Source organism: Vespula pensylvanica, chromosome 6, assembly GCF_014466175.1.
Source record: "Vespula pensylvanica isolate Volc-1 chromosome 6, ASM1446617v1, whole genome shotgun sequence".
Taxonomy (NCBI): Eukaryota; Metazoa; Arthropoda; class Insecta; order Hymenoptera; family Vespidae; genus Vespula; species Vespula pensylvanica.
In genome coordinates this window covers 2,612,904-2,639,785 of record NC_057690.1, presented here as the reverse complement: position 1 = coordinate 2,639,785, position 26,882 = coordinate 2,612,904, and the positions used below count along the sequence as shown (strand labels likewise).

The window sequence follows — 26,882 nt, the reverse complement described above, 5'->3', positions numbered from 1 at the left end:
CTTAACGTACGTATCTTTCTGTATAACAGAATGACATCTTTATAATAGAAACTTCTCTTTATATCGAACGAGAATTCTACGGTATACCGTAAAGGCCGATAATTCTCTATCTCTTTAAGGTCAAGATACGGTCTACTCCGATTACAATTTATTCGAAGGATAGTATTATTAAACGATCGTTTAACTTATCTAATCGCATGTATATTTCTAATCGTATATCAACATGCGAATCAATCTTTACGTTTAATTGTTTAGAAACCGATTGAAAAATCCGTTCTAATGTTTCGAAACGAAATAGGAAAAGATCAAGGGAAGACAGACCGATCGAAAAGACAGACGATCTGTGATCTCTTAGCGTGACGTTACGTCATACTAACGTAAGGTAAAAAAAAAAAAGTAAAAGAAAAGGGATGGAGCGGTGGGGAGAGAAAGAGAGAGCCTTTTCGAAAGGCTTTTTCCTGGCGGCTCCTACGTATCGGACGTTCTTATCTCCAGTCGAAGCTGACCAGTGGCGCGCGGCAAGAGCTCCCAAGTGAAATCAGATAACGTGCCGACGGAGACAAAAGAATGCATTAGCCAACCGGCCGCTAATTAACCGCTCTTCCATTTTCGAGGATAGGCGTGACCCCGGAGACGAGAGAGAGAGAGAGAGAGAGAGAGAGAGAGGGAAAGAGACAGAGAGCGAGAAACCCGATTGTCAGTGAGATCGGCGTGCACTTTATATTCCGCAATGACAAATCGTGCATAAATTACTAGGAGCTAAGAACAGGCGTGATCGGTCGCACCTTCGCACCTTCGAGATTGTACTTTTTCCTCCTCTCTTCGTTAAAGCTAGTAAGTACCATTGACTGTACACAATCCCTTTCGTATTTCCGCTTTGTTTCTCCTCCTGTCTGTTTGTAATGAGAATTTTCACGAGCGATTAAAGTCAGTAATTATAACGTATGTAACATTATAAATAAATGCAAATTTCAAATGAAACCTTCACCGGCCCGTATTATCATATATATTTTCTTTCTAACTATGATCCACATTTAAATATTATCCTCGTTAATAATACAACGCTTGGAATACTATTTTACGGGAATAAACGTGATACTCAACGAGTATGTAAAATTAATGAATACTTTGATATAGAGCATTGACGTAGATTTATGTGTTTCATAAGGGCCAAGTTATATTTCTATCTTCGTAAGTTAATAAGTTTTCCCTTTTATTCTTGATCGACATCGTCCTAAGATCCGATAAGACGAAAGTTCAAGAAGACTTATCCACAAAATATATTAATAAAGAGGGTGAAAGTCGTGGCTTAATTGAACGGCAGATAGGACGGAAAAGTGAAGTCTCGATTTAACGTGGAAACAGAACGTAATCTACATCGATGTAATTATGTTTATGTTGGGCTCGATATTACGTCGTATCGTTGGTACTGTTACTCACGTTCGAAAACCGCAAATCATCTACGACTTTAATGAGAGAGGAGTTCGCTTACCTGAAACAGAAATAAGGGCAGAGACATTAGACGAAACGTGGGCAAGATGATGCGTGGGAGGCGTTTGACAACGTATAGAGTACATTAATCTTAAGGATTGTAGCGTTTGTACCTAGTTAACGAAATTTACCGTGTCACTTTCATTTGTACGTCTCTCGATCGTGCCCACGCATGATTCCACGATCTATTCGCGCGTCACGTATCAACTGCTGCAGGATGAAGAAGCTATGGAATCGAGAAAGTTTCATTTTCTTTCATACGTCGCCATTCATTCAAACAACTAATTCACGTGTTCGTAATAAATTAGTAGGAAGTAACGATACTATAGGGAGAACAATAAACGTGTGTCACAAACGGCAATTAATTTTAACGAGAACGTGGATACCTAATTCGTATTTCTAAACCCGGCAATCACTTTTCTCGAAGGAGAAAAAAGAAAAATAATTTTTTTTAATCGATAAATCGATAAAATCTCTCTCTCTCTCTCTCTCTCTCTCTAAGACGTTTATATTATATGCAGTAAATCGACTTCGAATCGTGCTTTCGTGCAAGAAATACAATGACTGAGAATAAGCATTTTTTTCGTCAACGAGGAGGTGTTACAGGTACTTACATACGTGTCCACGAACGGATGCACGAGCATCGAAAAGAAAATTTTATACTTTAACGAAACTAAAGTTGCCCGGAAGTGCCACTTGTCGTTGGTCCCTATTTGCGGTCGAAAGAACACGAAGACGCGTGTCACGAAGAAGACGGAAGTCGAAAAAGAGACGCTATTATTATTGGTCCGGTCATGTCTATCATCGTATGTTTTGTGAGGAAAGAAGCGTGTAAGTGGCTTTACCTGGACAGGCGACACACCGTGACAATTTCCAGCTCGTTTAACAAGCTACCATTTAAGTAATCCCGCACTATCCTAAGTTCCTCGATTATATGCATTGTGAACTATCATACGATAATCGGAGGGTTCACGGTATTTATTTCTAAATGAAATTATAAATAAATTAAATATCCAAGATGATTCTCTTTAGAAAAATTCAAATTTTAATAAATTTTCGAAGAAACTTGTCGATGAAGATTTAATCTGGTTAATGGATAAAATTTCTAAAGAAACATAACGGCTCGAATCTTTCGTAAAATCTATCGAACCAGATTTACTACCGTTTTAACCAGTGTTAAACCATAAAATAGCATGTGCACAGTAACACTTGTCGCACGATTCGTACAATGGTCTTTTGCGGTCGTCTGAATGTCAGTCCTCAACCTGGCATTATTGGTCAGGTAAAGTATGTATTAGCTCTATTGTCGAGACCCTACCTGAAGCAGGTGACACAAAGTGACAAGAGTTCTTTAAAGGTAAAAGCAATAGAATTCGAGGATTCCTCGAGGAACATTTCGAAAGAACCGATGGTTGAACATCGAAAGTGTCGTCGACCCGGTGACATCGCGTGTACGTCAACGATCCGCAAAAGCGTAACAGGATTATCCTCAGGGGGAATAAAGTCGAGGCGGAAAGTCGCAAAGGCTGCCCTTTGTCGCACCTCGACCCCCATTGTGTGCGCGAGACGAATCCTGAAAGCGTCGTTCGGTCTTTCCTGACATCGACGGGATCTCTCGAAAGATCGAAAGATTGTGTCGATCAGCGACACAACTTCTTTCCCTTTGTTCGTTCGGGCCCCCCTACTATCGCGAAACGGACGATCGACTACATAGTTTTATTTCGTTGTAGAAGAATCGACGATCTCCTTGACATGTCGATCGATCTTACGATCGATTTGCCCGTCATAAATTCTAACTACGATCGTATAACAAATTATTATCAGATACGGTTTGAATAATCAGTTAAGTTTACGGGTTAGTACCAAAGAATTCTTGGGAAATATCAAATGGTGAGATAGGTGTGGTGGTCGCGTTTCGAATCTTAACGTCTCGGCTGCGATGACGAAGCTGGATAGTAACGTAAAAAGGAGAAAAGAGATAGAGAAGAACGAGAGGAAGAAGAAGAAGAAGGTGGAAAAGAAGAAGATGAAGAAGAAGATGGAGAAGAAGGTGGAAAGGAAAGATGGAAAGGAAAAGGGAGAGGAGGAGGAAGAAGAAGAAGAAGAAGAAGAAGAAGAAGCAGACCGAAAGACAGTGATGAAATCGGTGGTTTCAACGATGACGAGATGCAAGAGGGGTAGGAGGCTCGGCAATTAACTTAAACGAACCGGGAGTGGCGTGACACGTACTTTGTCGCGCACGTCTTCTGACATCAGGCACCGTGAGAGACAATAATGGCTCCGGGTGCTTCGTATCTCGGCAGTTATTTCACACGGCGGCGTGGTCTTCTCCGAACCTTTCCCGCCGCCTTCTGCGTTTTATGGATCGAATTAAAACACGTGATACTGCTGAATGTAAAAAAGATATAAACACGATCCTTCCAACCTATTAGTTTACAACGAATTTTCTTCTTTGCATTCGTTCGAGAGTACCCATTGTCATGGATACACGTAGGTATATCTACCTGAGATATTAAAAATTCTCAAGGGATTATTAATAATCTCGAAAACGTTGAACGTGCGACGAACACGAAGGGTTTGATTTTTTCGACTTTGCCAGCAGATGAAACGATTTAAAACCGACCAAGATATTTCGTTTATACGTCCGATTTAATCTTTACCAAAGCATGGCAAATTTTCTTGATCTCCCTACGATATAGAGAGATAATAATTTTAAGCCCGCCACGTAATAAAGGCTTATCGTTTCTTTCTATCTCCTCGAGTACGATGATTTCGTACTTTTTCGGTAGGCCGCTTTCGTGCGTAATATGTCAAAGAAATGTGTTATGTTTGTGGTATATACGTGCGTGTTGAATGTATGTGTACGTTGCCACGATACTATCGTATATAGGTATCGCGAGTTTCTCAGGAAGAGTAAGATTCGGATCGGCGTTAAGTAAAATTCGCGTGGAATGCCGCGAGGTGTCTTAATGCGTTCTAAATTGCTCGAGCGGTGCCCCTTAATTGATTGACAAAAAGAGCCGCCGGTAAAGGGAACGTTCTTCTGTTACATTATGTACACGTTGTAGAAAGACTCACAGGTGAAAGACTCACCTTACCTCACGTATCTTATCTTCGTTCAACACATCGCGTTTGTCTCTTCGGTTTGTCCTACGATACGCGTCTCATCTAACTCCTTACGTGTCTTCGTAAACTCTGCCCGCTCGTTTCGTTTTCTTCTACTTCGGACAAATTGAGTTTTAATGCCTCCCTTCGCTGGCAATACCCTCCAGCCGTACGTCTTATGCCGATAATAACGGGGCACGCATTCAAGAAAATCGACTTTCCCAAGACTTCTGTCGCGGGAAATGATACGCTTCAGGTATGATTTGTATGGTGACTCAATCCTCTAATTCACTCGCTCTGCATTTGCTATTCGACTACGACGAATGCTTCGAGGATTCTTTTCTCGACCTGTTTTCTTCTTTATTATGGCTTAATGCGTATACTATACATGACGTAACTACTTATAGGTGTGTACAATTTTATAACATAAATACCAACGATCCAACGATCCAACGATTACCAACTAATTTGACATAAATTCCGAGATATAAGTTTTAATATTAAAATGATATTCCGAATACGAGAGAAATAAAGATTTATTTCTCGTTGTCTCGGACGAAATCGTCCGTAGAAATACCGTCGAAAATTCGACAACGCCTCGAGCGGAGGATAATCGATTATTTTCAGAGAAGCGCTCGAATCGAATCCTCATCCCTAATTGGCCATGCGAGAGAATCGCGAAGGCAACGATTCGTAAAAAGGACGCTTGTGTCACAGTCTCACAGTAATTTAAATCTCATTATATTGGACCGTGGTTTGCGGTTTGGATACAGTGGTACTCATCTCTCCTTCTCGGCTTTGCATACTCGCTTCCGTGAATTTGCGTCTAATAAAAAAACACCTGTTATTATTTAAAATTATTAATGGATCTTACATTCCTTACGAAGAGGAATATAAATCTGTGTCGGGAAATTACGAGAATAAGAGATTGAATATTTCCATTAGGTTAATCGAAACGTGCTAACGTTTTTAACACTTTTGAACATTAATTTAATATTCATCGATCTCCGACGACCTTGATATTTTTATTCAATGGAGAATGTCAAGCGAATTTGACGGGCCCATAAATTCTAACATTTTTTGAGAAACACTGACACAACAATATATCCATTCAGATGTTATTGGCAATCAAGCAAGGGATACGTGCGTATAACGACAATGTGAATTACAACGTTTTTTTTTCTGGACGAGGATTACACGAAAATAATACCTTTATACCTACAGTTCGACGTCTTCGAAAAGGGGAAGAACGAGGAATGTAAAAAAGAAATAGAAAAAGAAAAAAGAAGAAAGAGGAAAACGAAAGAAAAAAATTAAAAGGAATGAAAACAAAAGGAAAACACGTGCCGCCTGCAATCATATGAAATCTCGTCCGGCTTGTGGGCGAAGGGAGGGAGGGGAATGCAATTTGGAAAAGAATCGACGAATACAAAAGTCTATCCGAAATTGAATTCTCTACGTATCTGACAACTAACTAATAAATACCTACTAAATAATCGATACTCTCGAACGAACGAGGGATATTTTAATAAAAATAGAAAGGAAAAAGGAAACAAAAAAGAGAAAAGAAGGAAACGATTATCAAATCGAGCGGTCGAACGTCTCTATGAATAAAATAGCGAGGAAGAAGAAAATGTGACAAGGTTAAGAGTATGAATATCATTCATCGAAGAAAGGGATGGCTCGTTTGAGAGGGTCGAAAGCGTACTCACAATTCCACGGAGATAGGGGGGTAGATAGAAGGAAGGCGAAAAGGAAAGAAAAAAAGGAGGGTGGATGGCATATCGCGGCTTGGAAGAAACACGGGATCGGAGCAACAAGTGGTAGGAGGATGCGAAACAGAGATCGACGGATGTCAAGCCGTGGGGAAATAAAAAAGTCACCCTTATACCGTGCCAGAGTTGAGAGGCTAATAAAAGGTCGCGACAACGAGCGACGAGGAGGGCCAAGGTTTTCTGTATACAGGAAAGAAACCCTTGGCGAATGAAAGAGAGAGATAGCAGACGGTGAATGAGTGTGTATATATACGTGTGAGAGAGAGAAAGAGAGAGAGAAGGGGAATCCCTTAGAATCGGATGAAAAAAAGGGAAAAACGAGTAGAAAGAAACAGGAAGCTTAAACGTTACTGCGAGCGATACAATAGAATTTTATCACAGTACCTTTTACCTTCTCTTTCTTTTTATCTCTTTGTCCTTTTTTTCTGCTCTCTGTGGTAGAATTCAGCGACGAGCTACCGTAGATGTTTCTGGCCATTACGTGCGACGACCCACGCACGAGCTCGACACCCTAACGACGACGTGTAATGCGTTTTATGGCTGGAGTCGTTCCGACACTACTGTACCTACTCTCCTTCTCTCTCTCTTTCTCTCTTTCTGTTTGTCTCTCTCGTGGGATAATATTTGGATTATATTTCCAATCACAAAAAGTAGAAAATGTGTGTGCTGACCCAAATAATATTATAACAAACATGTAGATTGTCTATATATGGAAATGGTAATATATTATCAACGTTGCGTTATCATAGTTTTTGATGTAACGTTCGACGAAGGAAACATCGGTACAAATGGAAATAGAACGAAAAGTATAAAATTAAAGTTACATAGTTAAGGTTCGTTCGTTCGTTGATTCGTTCGTTCGTTCGTTCGTTCGTTCGTTCGTTCGTTCGTTCGTTCGTTCGTTCGTTCGTTCGTTCGTTCATTCGTTTCTCGAGGAAAGTTTTACTTACGAAATCGGTAGGTACGTTCTCGTAGCAATAGAAAGAGGAAGAAATTTCGTAGGAGGATCGGCGATTCAATTAATTCCAGAGCGAAACGAGGCGTAGAGCTTTGATCCAGCTGCTACGGAATATCGCGAGTTCACCCCGATGGAAAACAAATACCTATAGGAAGCACCGAAACGAAACTCTTCGGCTGCTTAGCATTACGTAAAAAGCAATTACGTGGGAATGTTTCTACGTTGATTGGTATCGGGAGATGGCCTCCGCCCATCTTCCACTACTCGTTGTTGTGCCTCTCCTGCTCGTTGGCAGGAACATAATCGTGATAGCCAATGCCTGGGGTCTCTTCTTCTCTTCGTATCCACAGGCGAAATGTATCCGATGTTAAAAAATACGATTCTCCCGACTGTTGGATGCTCGATGTCGGTGATTGTGTAGCCTCAAGTCTTCCTGGTGTTAGTGCTGGACGAGGGAGGCACGTGTCACTTTGAAGCGCAATGGACTGGAAGGGTGACTCGTACCAATGCAAAAATTTTCCAGCAAATCTCGTTATCTTTTCATTTGCCAAATGCAGAATCCAGTGTCCGACGTTTGAATCAGACTGTTCTACCTAATGGACGGACGGCGCTAGGTTTTATCGATTTTTTTTGAAAAATTCCTGTCAAATGTTGTAACGACTTTTGCGAACAATGAGAGGAATTTAGCCAAGGATACATTTTGTGAGTTAGATTTGCACGAAGACTCGTCGAGAATGGGGGAGATAGAGAGATTGTCCACGATTATAGACAGAGAGAGAGAGAAAGAGAGAGAGAGAGAGAGAGAGAGAGAGGGAGGGAGTCTGTACCCTAAACGTAAACGGAGTTCGGACAAACCAAACCGGAAACCCCCGCGGGCATGCCTGGCGACCTCTGTGATCGGCGTTCCGTGTAATCGCCAAGTATGCAGATGATTAAATTTGCAACATCATCGCGGCAACCCTAAAAGCCGGGTAAAGGGCTGAGCCCAACGGCCAAGCGAGTGGGAGGGCAGGCAAGACTCGATTCATGGATGCTAGGAGTTTGACTCGCGGTTTGCCAAAGGATCGTCTTCCGGTAGAGGAGGCTTAAGATTTCCGAAGCAACTTCGTATCTTCCTAGCTACTCGCAAAATCGTCTGCACGTTTACTCCATTATATACGAATTTCGTACGTGACTCTGTCATAAATGTAACATACAACACGCGGTAATAAGATAAAAAAGATTTATCAACGATCGATTAATATTTTCGATTAACGTATAGATATATCACGTGATCTTACGGATGATTAAAATTATACAATTTATATTTGTCATTCGTTCGTTCAAAATGCACAATAAATTTCTCTACTTTTAAATCTATGTATACTTATGTGTATACGTGTGCGTTTATGTGTTTAGATATGTACATTTGAAAAGATTATCGATTCTAACCATAAACAAAAACTATTCTATACATATATTCTAAATAAAGTTTGCGTTTCCACGAGTTTGCACGCACGTCGTTTTCGATCATCCTCAAATATATCTCCAAACTATCCCTTAAAGAATCAGAGACCATTGTTCGGTCATATCTAGATGAAATTCCAGAGACACGTCCAAGCCCATCGATCTGGAAAATATCATATTTTTTTTTCCGGGAGAAGGAAATAAAGAAAAAAAAAGAAAAAAAAAATGTCGGTAAAGATCTTGGTTCAGTTTAGCAAAGAGCCGGTAGCTCTTCCTAGATTCTATTGTCGTGACTATTTTCTCTTTCTCTATCTCTCTCTTTCTTTATATATCTATGTATCTCCTTCTCTCTCTCTCTTTTTAACATTCACTCCCTTCCTGCAGCGAAGAACTATCCAGGTAACGTCACGTTGAATGGCCGACCAATCACAATATTTTTGACGAGTTATGTCAGCACATAATGCCCGTGGTAAGGGTGTTGTACGGCGAAGAACGGCTAAGTTTTTCCACGGGGTCCGCCATAAACTGTGGCGGCGCATTCAGAGGAACACATGCGCCTGCAATTCGCGGCGAACGCCACAATGGTCCGGAGAAGGTCCTTGAGCCTTTTAAAAGGCACAAAGACACGCGTACCCTCCTCCTCCTTCTTCTTCTTCTTCTTCTTCTTCTCGTCTCTTCTCACTCTCTCTCTCTCTCTCACTCTCTCTCTTTCGTATAACAGTCCCTTCCTCTTTTCTGGCATCCTGCTTATCCCAGGGCCATACGTTGGGGTCCCTCGGGATATAGACGCCGTCGAGCGTGCGTAACGCGTTCAGCAGCCCGTGAGTTATGAGGGAACACGCCGCGCAATATTAATATTTTGTATCATCCTTGGTTGTCTTCTTCCTCGATGCTAGGAGAACTCGCTGTGATGTTCTCTCTATCTCTCTCTTTCTTTCTCTCCGCTCTTACTGGGATCTCAAAACGTAACCATCCAGAACCCTCCTCTGGTTTTTCCGTCTTTTGTCGTTTGAAGTCGTTCTTCGTGCCGCTTTTCGATAGAAAACTGCAGGGAAGAGAAGAGAGACCAGGATAGAAAAGGACAGAGAAGAGCTTCTCCAAAGGGAATCCCCGTTTGAGATTTGATATCCTATGGATTTTGCGAGATGGGATAAGAATATTCGTTCGAGAAAATTTTCAACGTACTTTTTTCATTCTTGTAAAGCTAAAAACATGAGTCTAGGACAAATATAGAGATGGTACGTGCACAACGTTTTTCCGCGGTAATTTATTCCCACGGTAGATGAAAGATACGCTCGATTTAATTAAATATAGATAATCGTTGCCGCGTGTCATTAAGACAATAGAACTTTAGATTTCCTCGTTAGTTTCGTTTGTTTGTTTCTCTTTGACAAAGGGGATGGTGTTAAGGGATGAAGGAAAAAAAGAAAGTAGTACATATCGTATACTATTCAACAATTCCGTTTTCCACGAAGCTGAGGCCAAATCGAGAAGAAGATGAGACGAGCTCAGGTGGCATTGTTCGACTGGATGTTGAAGCATCATCTAAACTAATTGTTGACAGCCGGACAATGGCGAACCAGTAATAATAACTTGCCCGCTGTGAGACGTATTGTGTATCGCCTCAACGTCTTTACCTGAGACTCCTCGAAGGAAGTTTACTCGGGAGATAGAAAAGCGTATCCTTCCTCGCTTAAGGCAAAACTCGTCTTGCGATATCATTTTTCCGAAAAATATTACAATTTTTTCGTTTCCTTTCGAACGACGAAATCGAATTTCATGATTAATCGAAGGACACGTAGGATCTTAAAAGAAAGAAAGAAAGAGACGAGGAGTGGGATAAGTCTAGAAGAAATTAGAATCGTTCGTATGGTGTGTCGATGAAGAAAAAAAAAAGAAAATAAAGGAAACGAAAAAGAAATGAACAAAAGGAAAAAAAGAAAAAAAGAATGTACGTGCTCCATAGAGCATAACCAAGATAGATGAAAAAGCATAGACGATATTGGTATGTCCTACGTGGTAGATTCTAAAGCGTTTCCGAATTCAAGTCGAACGCTTCGATTTCCTACGGGAGACCTCGTCACACTCTTCTCGAGAAAATAAAAAGAAAGATAGAGATAGATAGATAGAGAAAGATAGAGAAAGAAAGAGAGAGAGAGAGAGAAAGAAAAAGAACCTTTCTTTTTCCCAAGAGGGGCGTCGATGTTGACAGGAGGGCTTCCTTGCAAAAACAATGCAGGAGGATGACTGTCAGTCTGACTCGGCATCGAGACTAGAAATCGCGCCCTCACCCTCGGCATATACGAAGTGAGAAAAGAAGAAGGTGTGACCAAGGCTCCTCCCATCTACGAAGGAGAAGAAAATTATGAGCTAAACAGTACTTTTCGGTAAAAGCGGTTATTTGTAACATTTCTTGACACCCTGGGTGCCATTGTTTCTTCCTGTTGTTGTCTAGTGTTCGATATTATGGGCACACATAGGTACCGACAACGAACCGCCGCTGATGTGCCGTGAACCAAACGGTGCCGGCCCCTAATGACGTCCACGGTTCTCGTAATTCGGCAAAACGAGCCGCTAATTGCGGTCGTTCGTTATTTTTCCGAAAACGAAAGAACACGAAGAGGATGACGATCGTTGGGCCCTGCGAACGAAACTACCGCGAAAATGTGCCTCGTCATCGCATTCCCAATTTGTATCGATTGGATTCTTTCTTCTTCTTCTTCTTCTTCTTCTTCTTCTTCTCTTCTCCTTCTCTCTTCTCCTCTTTTCTCTTCCTTACCTTCTCTTTCTTCTTACACTTTCTTTTTGTTTGTTACGGTGGAAGCCAGCTCGTAACGCACCACGAAATTCAACGAAATCGCAGAATTTTTACATCTAATCTGTCGTCGTTGATCTGCTGTTACTATACGTTTCCTAATCTTTAGGAAAATTTCTTCTACTCGAGATGACTCAAGTTGATTTGATTTATAATCGTCGATTCAATCTCTCGAAGAGTATAACTTTCCGACGAATGTGTGAGTGTGTATGTTTTTTGTTGCCATCTGTCTTGTAATTTTTTAGTCGATCATTGAAACAACACGTCGTAGCTGGAGTCGAATATTCGATAGGAAGAGAAGAAGGAGGGGGTGGAGTAGGTAATGCTCGAAACGATCACGGGTGGAATCTATTTTCATCCATTTACGTTCGCCGTTCAAGGACACGGAAAGAACTCCTGCCCGTCAGCCGCTTCGATTCTAAATTCAATTCGTTTTCTGGGAGAGAACGATCGTGCTTCGTAAGAGCACATGGCCCTCTTACCTCGATTGCATCGTCAACTACGGTGCTGCTACATTTTCTTACCGAGTAAACGGAAGGTTCAGGGTTTGTGTAAGGGACTTACATCTTCCACGATCATCAGCAGGGATCCCTTTCCCTTTCTTCTTTTTTTTTTCATCCTCTTTCTTCTTTCATTACTTTGACTCGAAGGGAACGAGGCGTCCCACAATGGATCATGTTTGCATACGGATGTGCGGCTTGCATTTACGCGGCTCTCGTGGTCGTCCTCCGTAAAAGAATAAGTAAAAAATGTAAAAGAATAAGAAGAGACTGTTCTCCGGATGGGAACGGTCCTCCAAATGGAAAAGAATATGTTACCTCTTTGTTCGAAGACTGTTACCGATGACGTTATTGCTATGTTACGACGTTATTAATTATTTTCCTTTTTTCGACGTGTCTCTACGACGAACTTGTCTTGTTTTTCTTTTTTTCCTTTCTCTCAGAACGATTCTTGGAAACATCGGACATGACATTGAGCCAGACGATAATATTGTTTTTCATAACAAATATAAAATTAAATAGCTAATATCTTGAGAAAAAAAGAAGGAGAAAAAAGACGTGTCGTTTACTGAGTCATCGGACGATTTCTAACGATCCACATAGAGATACTTTTGCAAGGAACTGTATGAGTTTCGATACCTCGAAAATGTCGCGTGCGTATGTCTAATTTTCGAGGCGTTCCTCGAAACGTCGGCATGTTGGTTTCGATCGATGAGAAGGCCTGCAACATCTGCTTGTACAATCTACGGCACACATATCGGAAACGTATGTATTCCATGAGACGCTTTGGATAAAGCAAAGAAAATTATCGGAACGTTTCGTACACGGTACGGTTGGTTTCCTCCCGCTTCGCGGGGATAAACGAACCATCTGCGTCGATTGACCGCATCGTTTGTTGTACCGACCTAAACGACGGAACTTTTTTTTCAATATTGCCAAGCCACTCGGCGTGCTCTTCTTCATTATTCCGAATGACGTCCTTTATGTGAACTCTATGTGTACTTCCTACGTTTGTAAATATTATTAGAATAAACTCTTCAGTAAAATAGGATCAAAATGCACGCACAGGTTGCGCTGAAAGAAAATTGTTATATATATATATATATATATATATATATATATATATATGTATGTATATATAAAAGAAAGTATAACATAGGTACTTTTAACATACATATATTATTTCCAAATATATTCGTACGTATTATTACGAAGTAGGATCGAGATAAAGAAACGAATAATTTTCTAAATAAATTCTATAATGACAATAAATTTTAATTACGACGATGTTCTCATAGAAAGAGAGAAAGAGAGAGAGAGAGAGAGAGAGAGAGAGAGAAAAGATAAAGAAGAAACCAATAACATTCCCTTTATTTCTTCGAAGCTTTGTTCGAATTCAATTCAATTCCAAGTACTTATCTCTAAGAACGTTATCAATAAACTCAAAGTCTCCGAGTTCTCGGAGCAAAGCCAATCGATCGTCCTCGACTCGATCTTCCCACGTGCACGCACATAATCGACTAGCTCGAAGAGAAGTCGAAAAACGCAGCGTCCGAGCTGGTCGTTCGCGATACGCCGGTTCTTCTTACGTCGATGTCTCGACGAAGTATCGAAGCGTGCAGATGCCGATGATATCGGAACTATAAAAAGACTCAAAGGAGTTTCGAGAGAGAGAGACAGAGAGAGAGAGAGAGAGAGAGAGAGAGAGAGAGAGAGAGAAAGAGAGAGAAACATTGAGTGTGGAGAACGTCGAAGGAGGTTCGAAAGTGGAACGAAATAATTTTGCGGCGTGCGACGACGTGATCGTTCGTTCTCTCTCTCTCTCTTTCTCTCTCTCTCTCTCTCTCTTTATCTCTCTTTCTCTCTTTTACTCTCTCTTACTCTTTCGAAGTCCTCTCGTCCTCCATCGAAGAGAGACGAGACCGCAAAATTTTCGTCCTCGCGCCATCGTGCGGCAAGAATGCGGCCGATCGAGAACCTTAGCGGCACATTGCCCATCTTTTTTCGACCTTCTCACCGTCTTCCTCCTTCTCTTCCACCTCCTCCTCCTCCTCCTCCTCCTCCTTCTTCTTCTCTTCTTATTCCTCGTCGATGGACTTTCGACAAAATTACCCTCCTCGGGTGACACCGCGTCGCGTAATGGCCGGTTCACATCGCATTCCTGCACGCAAGCCCGCCAGGCGACACTTTGGGTAACGATCGGTTTTGCGGGACGATCGCCGAACTGCGTGGCCAAACTACGGACCAAATGGCGATTCCTTGCGAATCAGAACACAAATATTATCTACACCCCCATCTATAATTTAATGTATGTATATATATATATATATATATATATATATATATATATATATATAAAGAAGAAAAAAATCACGAGAGAAGAAAAACGAGAGAAAGATCGAGATAAAAAATAAATATAATGGATCAATTGAATGATTTATAATATCGTCTTCTCACAAGGGTTCTTCTTGCACGATGATTAATTATTTTTATTTTATTGTATAATATATTTCTCTTTTTCATATATCGCCGATAGTATTAATAACAAAGGAAATAAGAGAAATGTCGAAAGGAAGAATCAGAAGATAAGAAAATATTCCTTTTTCCTATCTCACGAATTTCCTTGTAAGAATATATATATACATATTTATTAACGATATAATTAAAATTTAAATAGTAGAAGTGAGAACGTCAGACGATTAACGAGCGCGTTCCTGTACGAACGTTGTGTTCGCCATGTTGAAAATGCTCTTTTAATAAATCGGAATCTTAGCCGGGGTCACGTTCGATTTGTTCCTTAGCGAAAATATTTTTCATCCTGTTCTCGTCGCAGCTGTCGACAACGTCCAAGTCCTCCTCTCACCGTGACTTTCTCTAAACGTTTACGAAGATTACGGTCAATAAAAATAACGTCGCTCGTTATTGTTGTCCGAGACTTGCGGACACGCTATAAACGATAATAATCGTCCTCGTTGTTTGATGTCTGTTGTTATCTATGAAATCTAACGCTTTTCTCTTCTTCTCGATAAATTCTATGAAAATTGCCATAAATGATATGACCATAAATTCATGTCGAGCTTTTAGTTTTGTCCATTTGTAACGATATAAATGCATACATGGAAGAAATTATATATATATAAAAAAAAAAACTTAATATTATTTTTCTACGCTTACAGATATACGCTTATAGATAGAAAATATACGAATTATTTAAGATTACGATACTTATGTACTAAAGCGATCAATTATTGTCGTTCTATTAACCTTCCCATGGATGATTTATTTCTATAGAAAATAGGTGAAACGAGATATAACGCTCGCTGTTATGGGAATATAAAAACGACGAGGTAATTAAAGAAATTACATTATCGTAATTATTGTTAACGAATTTTACGAGAAATTAAATCGTCGCATATGTTGAATAATAAATGCGTCGTAATTCTAAAATCGCTTATGAACGTTATTAATAAGTCGAAAGAGCTTATGATTGTACGTCTTACCTTCTCGGCGGCTTCTTGAATACTGATGTAGGTCGTTTCGTATAAACAAAACTAGTTCTTTGATATTTAGAAAATTCTCGAGTCGTGTTCTTGGAATAAGTTAATGTTTTTGTCTCCTTCACAATGTTGTTATTGTTATTATTACTCTCTTCACATTTAAAGAGAATCATCGATCGATACGGACATTAAATTCATATCAAACATACGTTATCTCTCACTTAACGGATTTCTATCCGTCATTTATAATCCACATTACACCCGTCATTTGCAATTTACATTGTGCCCGCGTTGTTTATTTCATCGACGTTCACGGATAATTAATGAATGACCAGTTGACGACCAGAAAATAAATACAGTCTATCGAGCGCTATTAGACGAATTATCGATTGAAAAACATTTTCACGTATAAAAATAAATGAGCAAGCTTGGATGAGAGAACGTTATACGTTTCCGATTCGTTAAACATCTACGTTTTACGAGGTGCATACGAACGATAATAACTTTTTTCTTTTTATATATATACATATATATATATTTTTTTTTTCATTAAAATACTTATCTAATTTAAACGACTAACGATTGACTATATGAGTAGACTTACATATGTGAAATAGTTGGACTCAAATAAAGAAAAAGAAAAAAAAAAATAGAAAAAAAATTAGGCGTATAGATATATATCATTAACACGCGGATATGAAAAGTTGTGACTATGCAAATTGATGGATGAGTATAATAAAATCGTCTTTCATTCTCTCTCTCTCTCTCTCTCTCTCTCTCTCTCTCTCTCTCTCTCTCTCTCTCTCTCTCTCTCTCTTTTCCATTCATTTCTTTTTTCTTCTTTTTTTATAGTCAAGTGCCACCCTTATGACTCGTCGGACATGGGTGGTCGAGTCGCTGACCGGATTCGAGGAAGCATCTCTATGGACGCTGTCAAGATCGTTACCTATAGCAAAGTCTGCCGAGAAAGCGGTTGTCACAGACCATCACTCGCGTAATCGCGCGACTAGTCGCGAAAATAGAGTCTCTAGACTCGTCGAGACCGAGGAAGGACGGACGCGAGTGGATTCCGCAAGGCAGATGTTTCGCGTCTTACAAGCGACACTCTTGTATTTCTGTCCCACCCAGTATAAACAAAAGAGGAGTGACGATCGGCATCCAGGAATAAAACGTTTCTACCCAAAGCTTGTGTATTGTGCGTATGTGTGTGTGTGTGTGTGTGTGTGTGTGTTGTGTGCACTGGCGTGTATATATCTCTTTCTCTTATTCTCTCTTTCTGTCTCTCTCTCTTTCTCTCGATCAGAGATCGATGCCCCATCGGTTAATGTTTATTCCTCGATCTCTCGAAATACGATCGTAATTAAGATGGGAACATTGTCGTCGAGTAAATGTAAATGGAAGAAGCTTCGCAAGTAACTTTCGCTGCTTGGACTCGGTGTAATTAATTGATAGTTCGAGGGTACGAGCGTGCGCTCGCGTGGAAAGAGATAAGAATACGAATCGGATAAGGTATTCGAAGTAAGGTTAACATGTTACCAGCCAATTGGAGATCTTTTGCACCATTTGCACGCACATTGCTATCATGTATAAATAATTTATTTATCTATCTATTTCATATATATATATATATATATATATTTATTTATTTAATTTTGATACATATCGTGCGTTTGCAATTTTTATAATCTTTAGAATAAATAGAAGATATTTGATATCGAATCTAATTCGTATGATATTTAATCTACACGATCGCACGCATATATATATATATATATATATGTGTGTGTGTGTGTGTGTGTATGTGTTTTTACTTTCTCCTTTCTTTTTTCTGCAAACTATTAAAAGTATTAAGTATATTTCGAATTCGAGTGAACGTTTGTACAAAGTGTTAAATCGTATCGCGCAAAATCGATAAGCATCTAAACGTTCTTCGTTATCGCGATTAATTAGTTCGTGTATACGATAGAAAAAAAACGAGAGAGAAAGAGAGAAAGAGAGTGAGAGAGAAAGAGAGAAAGAACATGATAACGAAAGCTCACAATGTAAGAGTACAATTTCCAGTTTACAAGGATCTGTGGGAATATATCGAAGTATCGGTCTTTCCTCTAGATAAACGAGGCACGCTCATCGTTTAAACGTTCGCGGATGGAATTTTAATCGGTGGTACGCCTTTCCACGGTAATCATGCGCCAGCCTATAGGGAGCTTTTATAACTCTGAAAATACGTAAAGTAATGCTCCGTACGAGATTACAAAGACTCGCGGCATCGGCGCGAAACCAAACTGGTTTTGCATGGCGACGTTCTACGACAGGATCGTCGTCTCGGAGACGAGGATTTTCGAGTTGATAAAAATTGAAATAAATAATTAATACCAACGTGGTATTAGTTAGTCCCGAGAGTGAATTATCTTCTTGCGTTAATCGCAGGAATAATGAATTGCTTTAAATTCGAATGAGCATTACGAAGACGAATAAAATGTTGAGTTCTGCGAGAGTCGAGTACTGCGATATAAAAAAAAAAAAAAAAATCAATGTTCATTAAAAGAAGAGTAGTAAATTCTTAGGTGGAAATAACGATAAACATCATGAAAATTTCGTGCTATTTATTCGCATATAAATTCATTGGGTTTATCTATCATTGCAATTAACGAGGACAGCTAACATAGCGTAAGATCGAGCGATTAAAGGAGCGTCCGTTTTTGCGATATATTCAGAAAACTCAACTGAACTCTCTTTCGTCTTTTACTCCGGTTGCGCGTCCGGATGCAGATGGAGCCGGTTACGCGCGGCTGTAATTAACAAGGCTGCCTTTGTGGTGTTTTGTCGCCGTCCGCGACACGCCGTGACGAGGGAGGAATTCCTCGCGTCCATCCTCGGCTACTCTCTTCCTGTCCTGGCCCCTCGACCTCTTCACCCCCAGCCCCCAACCTTCTCTATACGCCAAGAGAGAGACTATAAAACGTTCTTTGTGTGAAACGTGCGAGTTGGAGACTCGCGAGCTTGCCAGACAAGAGACAAATGTAAACATTTCCATGGACTCGCCGTAGAAGAGTCCTCGAGAGATCTCGCGCTCTAAGGATTACGTGTATACATGGCCCAACGTTCTCTCTCTCTCTCTCTCTCTTTCTTTCTCTTTTTCTCTCTTTTCTCTCTCTCTCTCTCTCTTTCTATCTCCTTATATCTATCTACCTATATCTTTTTCTGTCCGTGTATATACATACATCGAGCATCGACCACCGAGAGGCGATCGAGACGGTCGAGCTCCTTCGAAAGATACGCTCGTTCTAGAGTGCCACCGGGACTGCTACCTCTTCCTCTTATTTCCTCTTTCTTTTTCTTTTTTTCTTTTTTTTTCTTTTTATTCTTCTTCTTCTTCTTCTTCCTCTTCTTGCTCTTTTTCTTCTTCTTTTCTTCATCTTCTTCTTCGTTATTAAGCGGAGAAAGAACGAGACTTGGCACTCGGATATATCCACTTCCGAAAATCCACCGATTTATAGTGGAACTCTTTTGTTGTTGAAATTAATAGAGACGTATGAAGGAAATAAATTTTTTGATAATAGAGTAACTGTTTCTTTAACGTTAAGCTCGATATATTTTTGATTTGATACAGTGAGTTTCATTTTTATCTTAATAGAAAAGAGAATGTAATGTTGTCTTATTATTCTCGACGATAAAAGTTCTGTTATATCGTCCGATGTGATTCTATCATTTCTCAATGTTTCGAATCTGCTTTCGAAAAAACATACTTGAAAAATTCGAATTGACGATGGACGTAGTCAAGATGTTTCGTCTTTCGGTCATTTCAAAGACCGAAGACGACCAAACACTAAGCGTTGATTTTGATTTCGATTTCGAAAGCAACGTTGGCCTGCTCTCGCTTCCCGAATCAGCCGAGAGATTTGTTTTTTCGAGGGCCGTTAGCTTCCACCGTGAGGTTCCGTGAGTTTACATATGAATAACACGGAAATAGAAGTCGAGGATCCCCGTGCGAAGTGCTCGCTCCGATGGGACGATAAAGTAAACGCAAATACGATCACTAAGCGAACGTAAGCGAACGGTACGAAGTGGGCCGACGCGAATTGATTTTCGAAAATGATTTTCCTTCGAAAATCAGCGACACTCATATAAAAGCGTATAATTTTTTTTTCTTATTTCAAAACTATAAGAACGTACTGAAAAAAAAGGAAAAGAGAACACAAGCAAAAAATAGAATTTAAGAAATAAAAAAGGAAGAATAACAAAAAAAAAAAAGAAAGAAAGAAAGAAAGAAAGAAAAATGACGTTGAAGATTCGACAGATAAGATCATCATGATCGGCCTCTCCTATAAATTCTCGCGTATCGACATTAAAATATAAACTCGCAAGGAGAGATTTTTGATCGCGTGAAGATATGCCATAAATTGCGAACCGCTTTCTTTTGGTGCACGCGACAGATTTTTTATGAGAAAAAGGAAGATATATGTGCACACATACATACATACATATATATATATATATATATATATATATATATAAAGAGAAAGAGAGAGAGAGAGAGAGAGAGAGAGAGAGAGAGAGAAAATATAGGTGATAAAGAGAAAAGAAGAGAAGAGAAGAAGAGAAAGAAGGAATCGCGTTCGAAGCGTGCGCCGTCTCACGATAAAGACCTTGTTCCCCGTGCGGTAATTATTAGGGGCACGAAGCCAATGGCGGCCACCCGTGGCGTCCGACACGAATTCCAAAAGCTGATCCGCATACGTCTCTGGGAAATGGGAGGTACCGAGAGCGAAAAGTATCCTCCCGAGTCGAAACAGGACGAGAGCCGGTGCCGGCGTTCTTTGGTGCACCGCAGAGACAATACGCCACCCGTCGAGACGAGCCGTATAAATTGTTTTCCGAGGCGCGGGGGATGAAAGCTGCACGAACTCCGTGGAGCCTTATTAATCTATGCTTCTCGATATCTTCTCGACTCATACTCACGATCCGTTTCTTAACCTATACCAATATCGCACGTGAATTCGGATTATTATGTAAAATGATATTATTCTAACGTTAAAACCGTAAGAATCAAACTAACAAATGTCAGTTGATTTAATACATATATATATATATATATATATATGTATATATACCTATATATATATAATTTTTGTTTTATATCATTAATCCACGTTGTATGAAAGTATAAAATTGACGAACAAAAGAACAATTGATTTAATGTTTTGAAAAAGACATCTTTCATCGTTAAATAATTCTCATAAAATTTCCTCAAAACCACATTAATTGAAAAGAATCAAATTATTATAAAGCGCAAATGATAACGCGAGAGAATTCTAACCAGTCTTTGAATATACGGCGACCTTTCAGTAAAAGGGTAGTAATTTACAATTCCACCTTTCATGGCTTTTATTCGAGCGTTACCGTTTGTCGGACGTCCGCGAAGTCGAAGCCACTGGTTTTGTACTCCCCATTGGTGGTAGATGTAGGGGACGGCGACGATTAAAAGACAATGGGTTCTCGCCGCCGTTCTTTTTGCCCTCCTTCGCACTCTCCCTCTCTCTTTCTCTCTGTCTTTTTCACTCTATGACTCGTTGCTGTAGCCTCAAGCAAAAAGATGGAGAGAGAGAAAAAGAGAGAGAGAGAGAGAGAGAGAGAGAGAGAGAAAGAGAGAGAGAGAGAGAGAGAAAGAGAGAGAGAGTGAGATATATATATATAGAAAGAGAAAAGCAAGCTGCAGGAAAGGTCCACGAAAGTACACATACAATCTCTCTTTTTCTCTCCTTCTCTTTCTCTCGGTTTTGTCCCCCATGTACAATGGGTACTGCTCGTTTCTCCGGCACTCAAATGTTTTAACAGTGTTTCCAAACACTCCCACGCGTACGACCCCCCTCGAGCTTTCGCTTAACGTTCGATATTTACTCAGCAAGAGAAAGAAAGACCTTTTGTGTGTTGCATTATGCGTTTTCCTGCGTTACCGTGGTCAGGAAGCTCAAATCTTGTCTTTTCCGTTATCGCTTGGTACCGTCATGAAATATTTCCTCTTTTTATATATACATATATATATATATATATATATATATATATATGTATGTATGTATGTATGTATATGTATATAAATCCATTAAATTAGATCGAAAAATTAAATGGAACAAATTTACGAACACACGAATAAGATATTAATTTATACGAATAATATCACGCATAGTTAATACATTTTTGTAATTTGACCGAAAGTCTTTTATTTCTACAAATCAAAGGATAATTCGTATTAAACGAAATGTCTAGGTAGTATTATTACTTTTGAAATATTAAAGAGAGAAAGAGTAAAAGAAAGAGAAAAAAAGAAAAAGAGAGAAAAAGAAAGAGAGAGAAAGAGAGTAGCGAAAGGGTTGAGAAGTCAAGCTTTGCCACGCTTCGCTACGTCCCGCCACTACGTTTGGCCTCGGAGGCACGAGCGAGCTATGGTAATGCGCGAGAGACACGGCTTCGTGGTCCAAGAGGAACAACACCGAGGATCCTGGGATAAGCGTTCCCGGAGATGGCGCCTCCGGCTTGCTACGAGTACGGTCCAAGTCAAAAAGGACTCTTTTACCAGCGTTTACAACCTGCTCGAACTACTCTCTTCCTTTAGCTTAGCTTAGCACGACCTTCGACCAGCAATATTATCTTTTCATCTACGACTATGACTCTGCGGAACGCAAATAAGTTAATTGCTACGCGTCGTTGTCGTTGATATTTCGAGAGGACCGACCTACGTTTCATTTTTCGACGTTTTATCTTTCTAAATCTAGTCTTCTACCCTTGTAGATGTCGTAACTGTATTTGAATTATACGACGGCAATCTTATTCCGTTAGTGTATAATCACACGATATTAAATCTTGTGCTTATTCAAAGAAGAAAAAAAAAGGGAGAAGAAGGAAGGGGAAGAGAAAAGAAGGAACTAGAGAATGATCTTACAAAATGTTGATAACCTGTTACTGAACTTGTTCCCTGGATATCACATTCGTTCGTACTTCTATTTCTCTTTTCTTATTTCTTTTTCATATATACCAACGAAACTCGAGGAGAAAAAGGGTAGAATTGAAATTATAATAATTCATAGCTATGGCTAATTCGAAAACACGTCGGGATAATGATAGTAGCAGGGATAAAACGCAGAAAATACGTTAGACGATCAAAGTGGTGATGTGTTGGATGATTAGCCAGAGCTCGGGCACTCTTGTGGGTGGCTGTACGTCGAGAAGAAGGTGGACAAGTTGAGTCCTGGGTCTCTGAAAGCGTGGGCGGGGCGGAGCACGCATAGCTCCCGGCCTCTTCTCTTCTCTTCTCTTCTCCTCACCGGCATGCCACCACGGCACCACCTTCGAGCTCGCCATTCTCTCTCTCTCTTTCTTTCTCTTTCTCTTTCTCTTTCTTCTTTTATTTCTATCTTCTTTTCGTATCCAACGTTCTACTCCCGTTTTTCTCTCTTTCTTCTTGTCTTCGTCCATTCCCTAAGATCGAGAGGGATGACGTCGAGACTTTAATGCTTCCGAGGCATACACACACACATACATATATACATAAACACATATACATAAACACATACATATATACATATGTATGCAAGGTAGAGACACGAAGATGATCACTTTGGAGTAAGTGCGTAGGTGCGAGCCACGCTTTCGCGCGTGTTTCTGCGCGGGAGTCGTGCGAGGATGTAAGGAAGATTGCACGTTGAGCCCACCCGTCGGCCAGCCGCAGGTTCTTTCTTTCTCTCTTTCTCTTTCTCTTTCTCTCTCTCTCTTTCTCGATCTTTCTCCTGGTAAAGACGATCGTCTCGAATGACGAGAGGAAAAGCCCGAAGGATCTTAGAAACATATGAAGCGTGTCTCGCTCGTCCTTCCGCGACTACTCACAAGCGAGATACATAGTGCCAGCAGCCAGTACTGATTCCAAGTCGAGCGGCCAATTAACTCTATTCTGTCAACGGCAGTACAAACTTACCGAGATCGATCACGAGTTTTAAACAGTACCGTTGGGAAAGAGTTATTTGGTAATTGGGTGCCCCTTTGAATAATATATTTTATAAAGTATTCCATTTAATAATTAATTTCGCAAGATTATACGTACATATCTACGTTCAGATATAATAACATTTCGTTGCTATACTTATCAATATAGATCTTAGATCAATCTCTTATAATATTACTTTTTTATATTTACATTATATTATTATTATGACTCGCGATCTTGATTGTTTCTATAACTTTGTATTTGTTATATACGTACACCATCTAACTGTCCAGCGCATAACAAATAAGAGATTTTTCTTATTATCACGATCGAGTAAATCGTGGAAACGAGTCGAAATACTGGGCACGATGAGAATGGAAAACAGCTGATCGCTCGATCGTGGCTACCTCGCGTGCCGGCTCGCGTTCTTTGCAATTTCACCGCTGCACCGCACCGCACCGCACCGCACTACACCGCACCGCACTGCATCGCATCGCATCGCACCGCACCTCGCTGCGCCATGCCGCTTTATAGCGATTACGCAATTAACATTCGCTTTAATTACCTTCTCCCTGCTTAACAGCTAGGCAACGGGCCTCCGCCTTGCTCCGGTCAGCAGCGGGCTCCTTAGCCGAGAGCTCCTGCCACCTTCTCGTGTTGCTCCTCGTTAGAGGGGAGCAACACCTGGCCAGTTTCGAAGGCATTTATTTATACCATGGCCGCGATATATAATTGCCGTGGAATATCGCAAGCGTGACCACCGATTTTCCGCGTTCTCCGACTTCCACGTTGATTTCCTTATTTTCTTTCTTTTTTCTCTTGTTTTTATATATCTGTTTTCGTTTATTTCTTTTTGTTCCTTTTATTTTTACTCATTTATTTCTTTTCTTCTTTTTCTTTGGTCCAAGAGATCCAAGATGTCGTAAAATTTCATTAATATCTTCACGAGGCGATTATCTGCATTTTTTTTTTTTATAGTCTTTCTTATTAGCATTACATATATGCTATTATTGTCATTATCGTCACGGAATGTCTCAACCCTTTTGAATTTATGACTATAACAAATTTTCGAACAAGTCACATATCATTTTATAATTGACGCTTTTTCGATGTTCGCGTGTATACTTGTTTGTAGTTTTATTTTTTTATTGTTACGTCGGTAATGGTTACCTGTAATGAATGATGTTATTTATACCGTTTCTTGTTTCCCGAGTTATTTTCTAGAATCGTATATTTCGTGATTTTTCTTGCTCTTCTTTCACGGCATTTGTATGTATCGGATAGCCTTTTTTGTCTTTTTTATCTGTTGATACGATCCTCGGTCTATTATTTCTAACTATTTTGTCATCGCATTGTACAAGAGATTTCTAATTTTATTAGGTTTCACAAACTTATCTATCTCGTTTGTTTCTTGAAGGCAGCCATCATACTTTCCATGAAAGTTTGCCCGACTACGTTGCTAGACCAACTGAAATTTGCTATTTCGATAGTTGTCGAGGTTTACGTCAGCGAGATTTCAGCAGAAATTTTATACTTTCCTAAGAAAAATATCCAGCTTGAAACGATTAACCAATCTCTTAATTAATTAGAGAATATTGGTATAGAAAATGTGCGAGGAAATTTTTGACTTCTGAGCAAACCAGAAATTCAAATAGAAAATTCAATTTGAAATTCAACTTTTTCTTTAACTTCACTTTCTTCTTTAACTTTCGCACGCGCACGCACACACCTACATTCGTACGCATATTGTTATAATAATAATAAATGAATGAATGAATGAATAAATAAATAACTAATAAAAATAATAATAATAATATTGGACCTGGTCAATTCGAACGATCTATACCTTTCGAGACTTCGTGGATCTCTCGAAGCTGATAACCTTCCCCGGGCACGGGTTCGCTTCCGAGTAAAGTATTCACGAATCTCAGGATTCCACGAGAAAGGAATCATTTTATCTCGATCGAGATAACGTAAGTATCGACGAGGTTAGCTCGTGAAGAGGCCGTTTGCCGCGACGAAATCGCAAATCTACCGCGAAAGAGAGAAAGATGAAAACGGTTTCGCATTATTATTCGATGCCTATATTAGAAGCGATAGAGACGATACGAAAGGGATGCCGGGCGATGCCGGTGCGACCTTTAGATCGCTGGGATCGACTTAATAAAGAGAGGCCGGCTTCGGGCACGTAACTCCTTAACTTGGGTAATCCGTGTACACGGACGGAATTGCGCCAGGCCGAGACGGCCAAGACGACCCGGCCTCCTGCTCGATATTTGCGGTTGACCGATATAGGCCGGCCGCCTTTGCCGTACGAAATAATAATCGTGAAAATCACGAGCTCACGATCCGGCAAACTGGACGAATAAGTTCCAAGAGAAAAGGATAGATTGAGAAAAAGAGAAAGAGATGGAGAGATAGAAAGAAAGAGTGGGCGAATGTTTGGATCTTAAGTTAGTTCGACTAAAATCAGAAAGTGAGTCCACCTTCACTAACACCACCACCTTCCCTTTTCGATCCACCCCCACAACGGGCCAGAGGCTTTGCCTTTAGGGATCTCTGACGTAATCGAAGAACCCCGAGCAGCAGATCACAGATTAAACAACACTCGAGTCCTTCTCCTCGATAATTACCCAGGCCAGGGTAATTGCTGCAATCCGGGAACGGCACGCAGTTACCGCGATAATTCACCCAACGGTGATTTCGAGTCAGATTGCCCGGGCAGAAGTTACGTTATATGCGCGAGTAAGCGGCCGAATGAACGAACGAACGAACGAACGAACGAACGAACGAACGAACGAACGAACGAGCGAGCGAGCGAGCGAGCGAGTGAGCAAGTCGGCTCGAGTCGAATCGACTCGTTTGCCATCGCTAAAGTTGGAATTGGTTGAAGCAGAAATTGAGAGACCCCTTGTGCCGTTCTCACACCCCCTCCCGAACACGCCCGAAATGCAATCGTCGAGAAATCGGTGTGGATTACGCGTTCGCACCTGCGTGCGAGTCTTTGCTGATTCGAGAATGGTACATGATCAAATTGTCGCAAAAAAAAGAAACAAAACTACTGTACAAGTATCTTCCTATCCGAACATTGTTAATTCGTTTATAGAATAATTCGTTTATAGAATAGAAGACATTTTTCTAATCTTAAATCGAATGTATCACAAGCTGGATGAAAATAGATCCGTGATCTTGTAAAAGCTTAATAACACGTAACAACGATTGTTTTAATCTAATCTGACAAATACAAGGATTTAACATGAAGATCCAACACGTTAATTGCATGATTTTTATTCCAGTGAAATTATAACTTCGGTAATATA

General features: G+C 40.2%; 1 protein-coding gene across 1 annotated transcript in view; it reads right to left on the bottom strand.

Annotated features, from left to right (window-relative positions):
- Positions 1-999: 999 nt before the first annotated feature.
- LOC122629885 (la-related protein Larp4B-like) overlaps positions 1,000-26,882 on the bottom strand; it is a 138,336-nt gene continuing 112,453 nt past the window's right edge. The window contains exon 4 of the mRNA XM_043813747.1: positions 1,000-1,492. Coding sequence (XP_043669682.1) covers positions 1,461-1,492 — 32 coding nt within the window. The 3' untranslated portion in view covers positions 1,000-1,460. The remainder of the gene's footprint in view (positions 1,493-26,882) is intronic.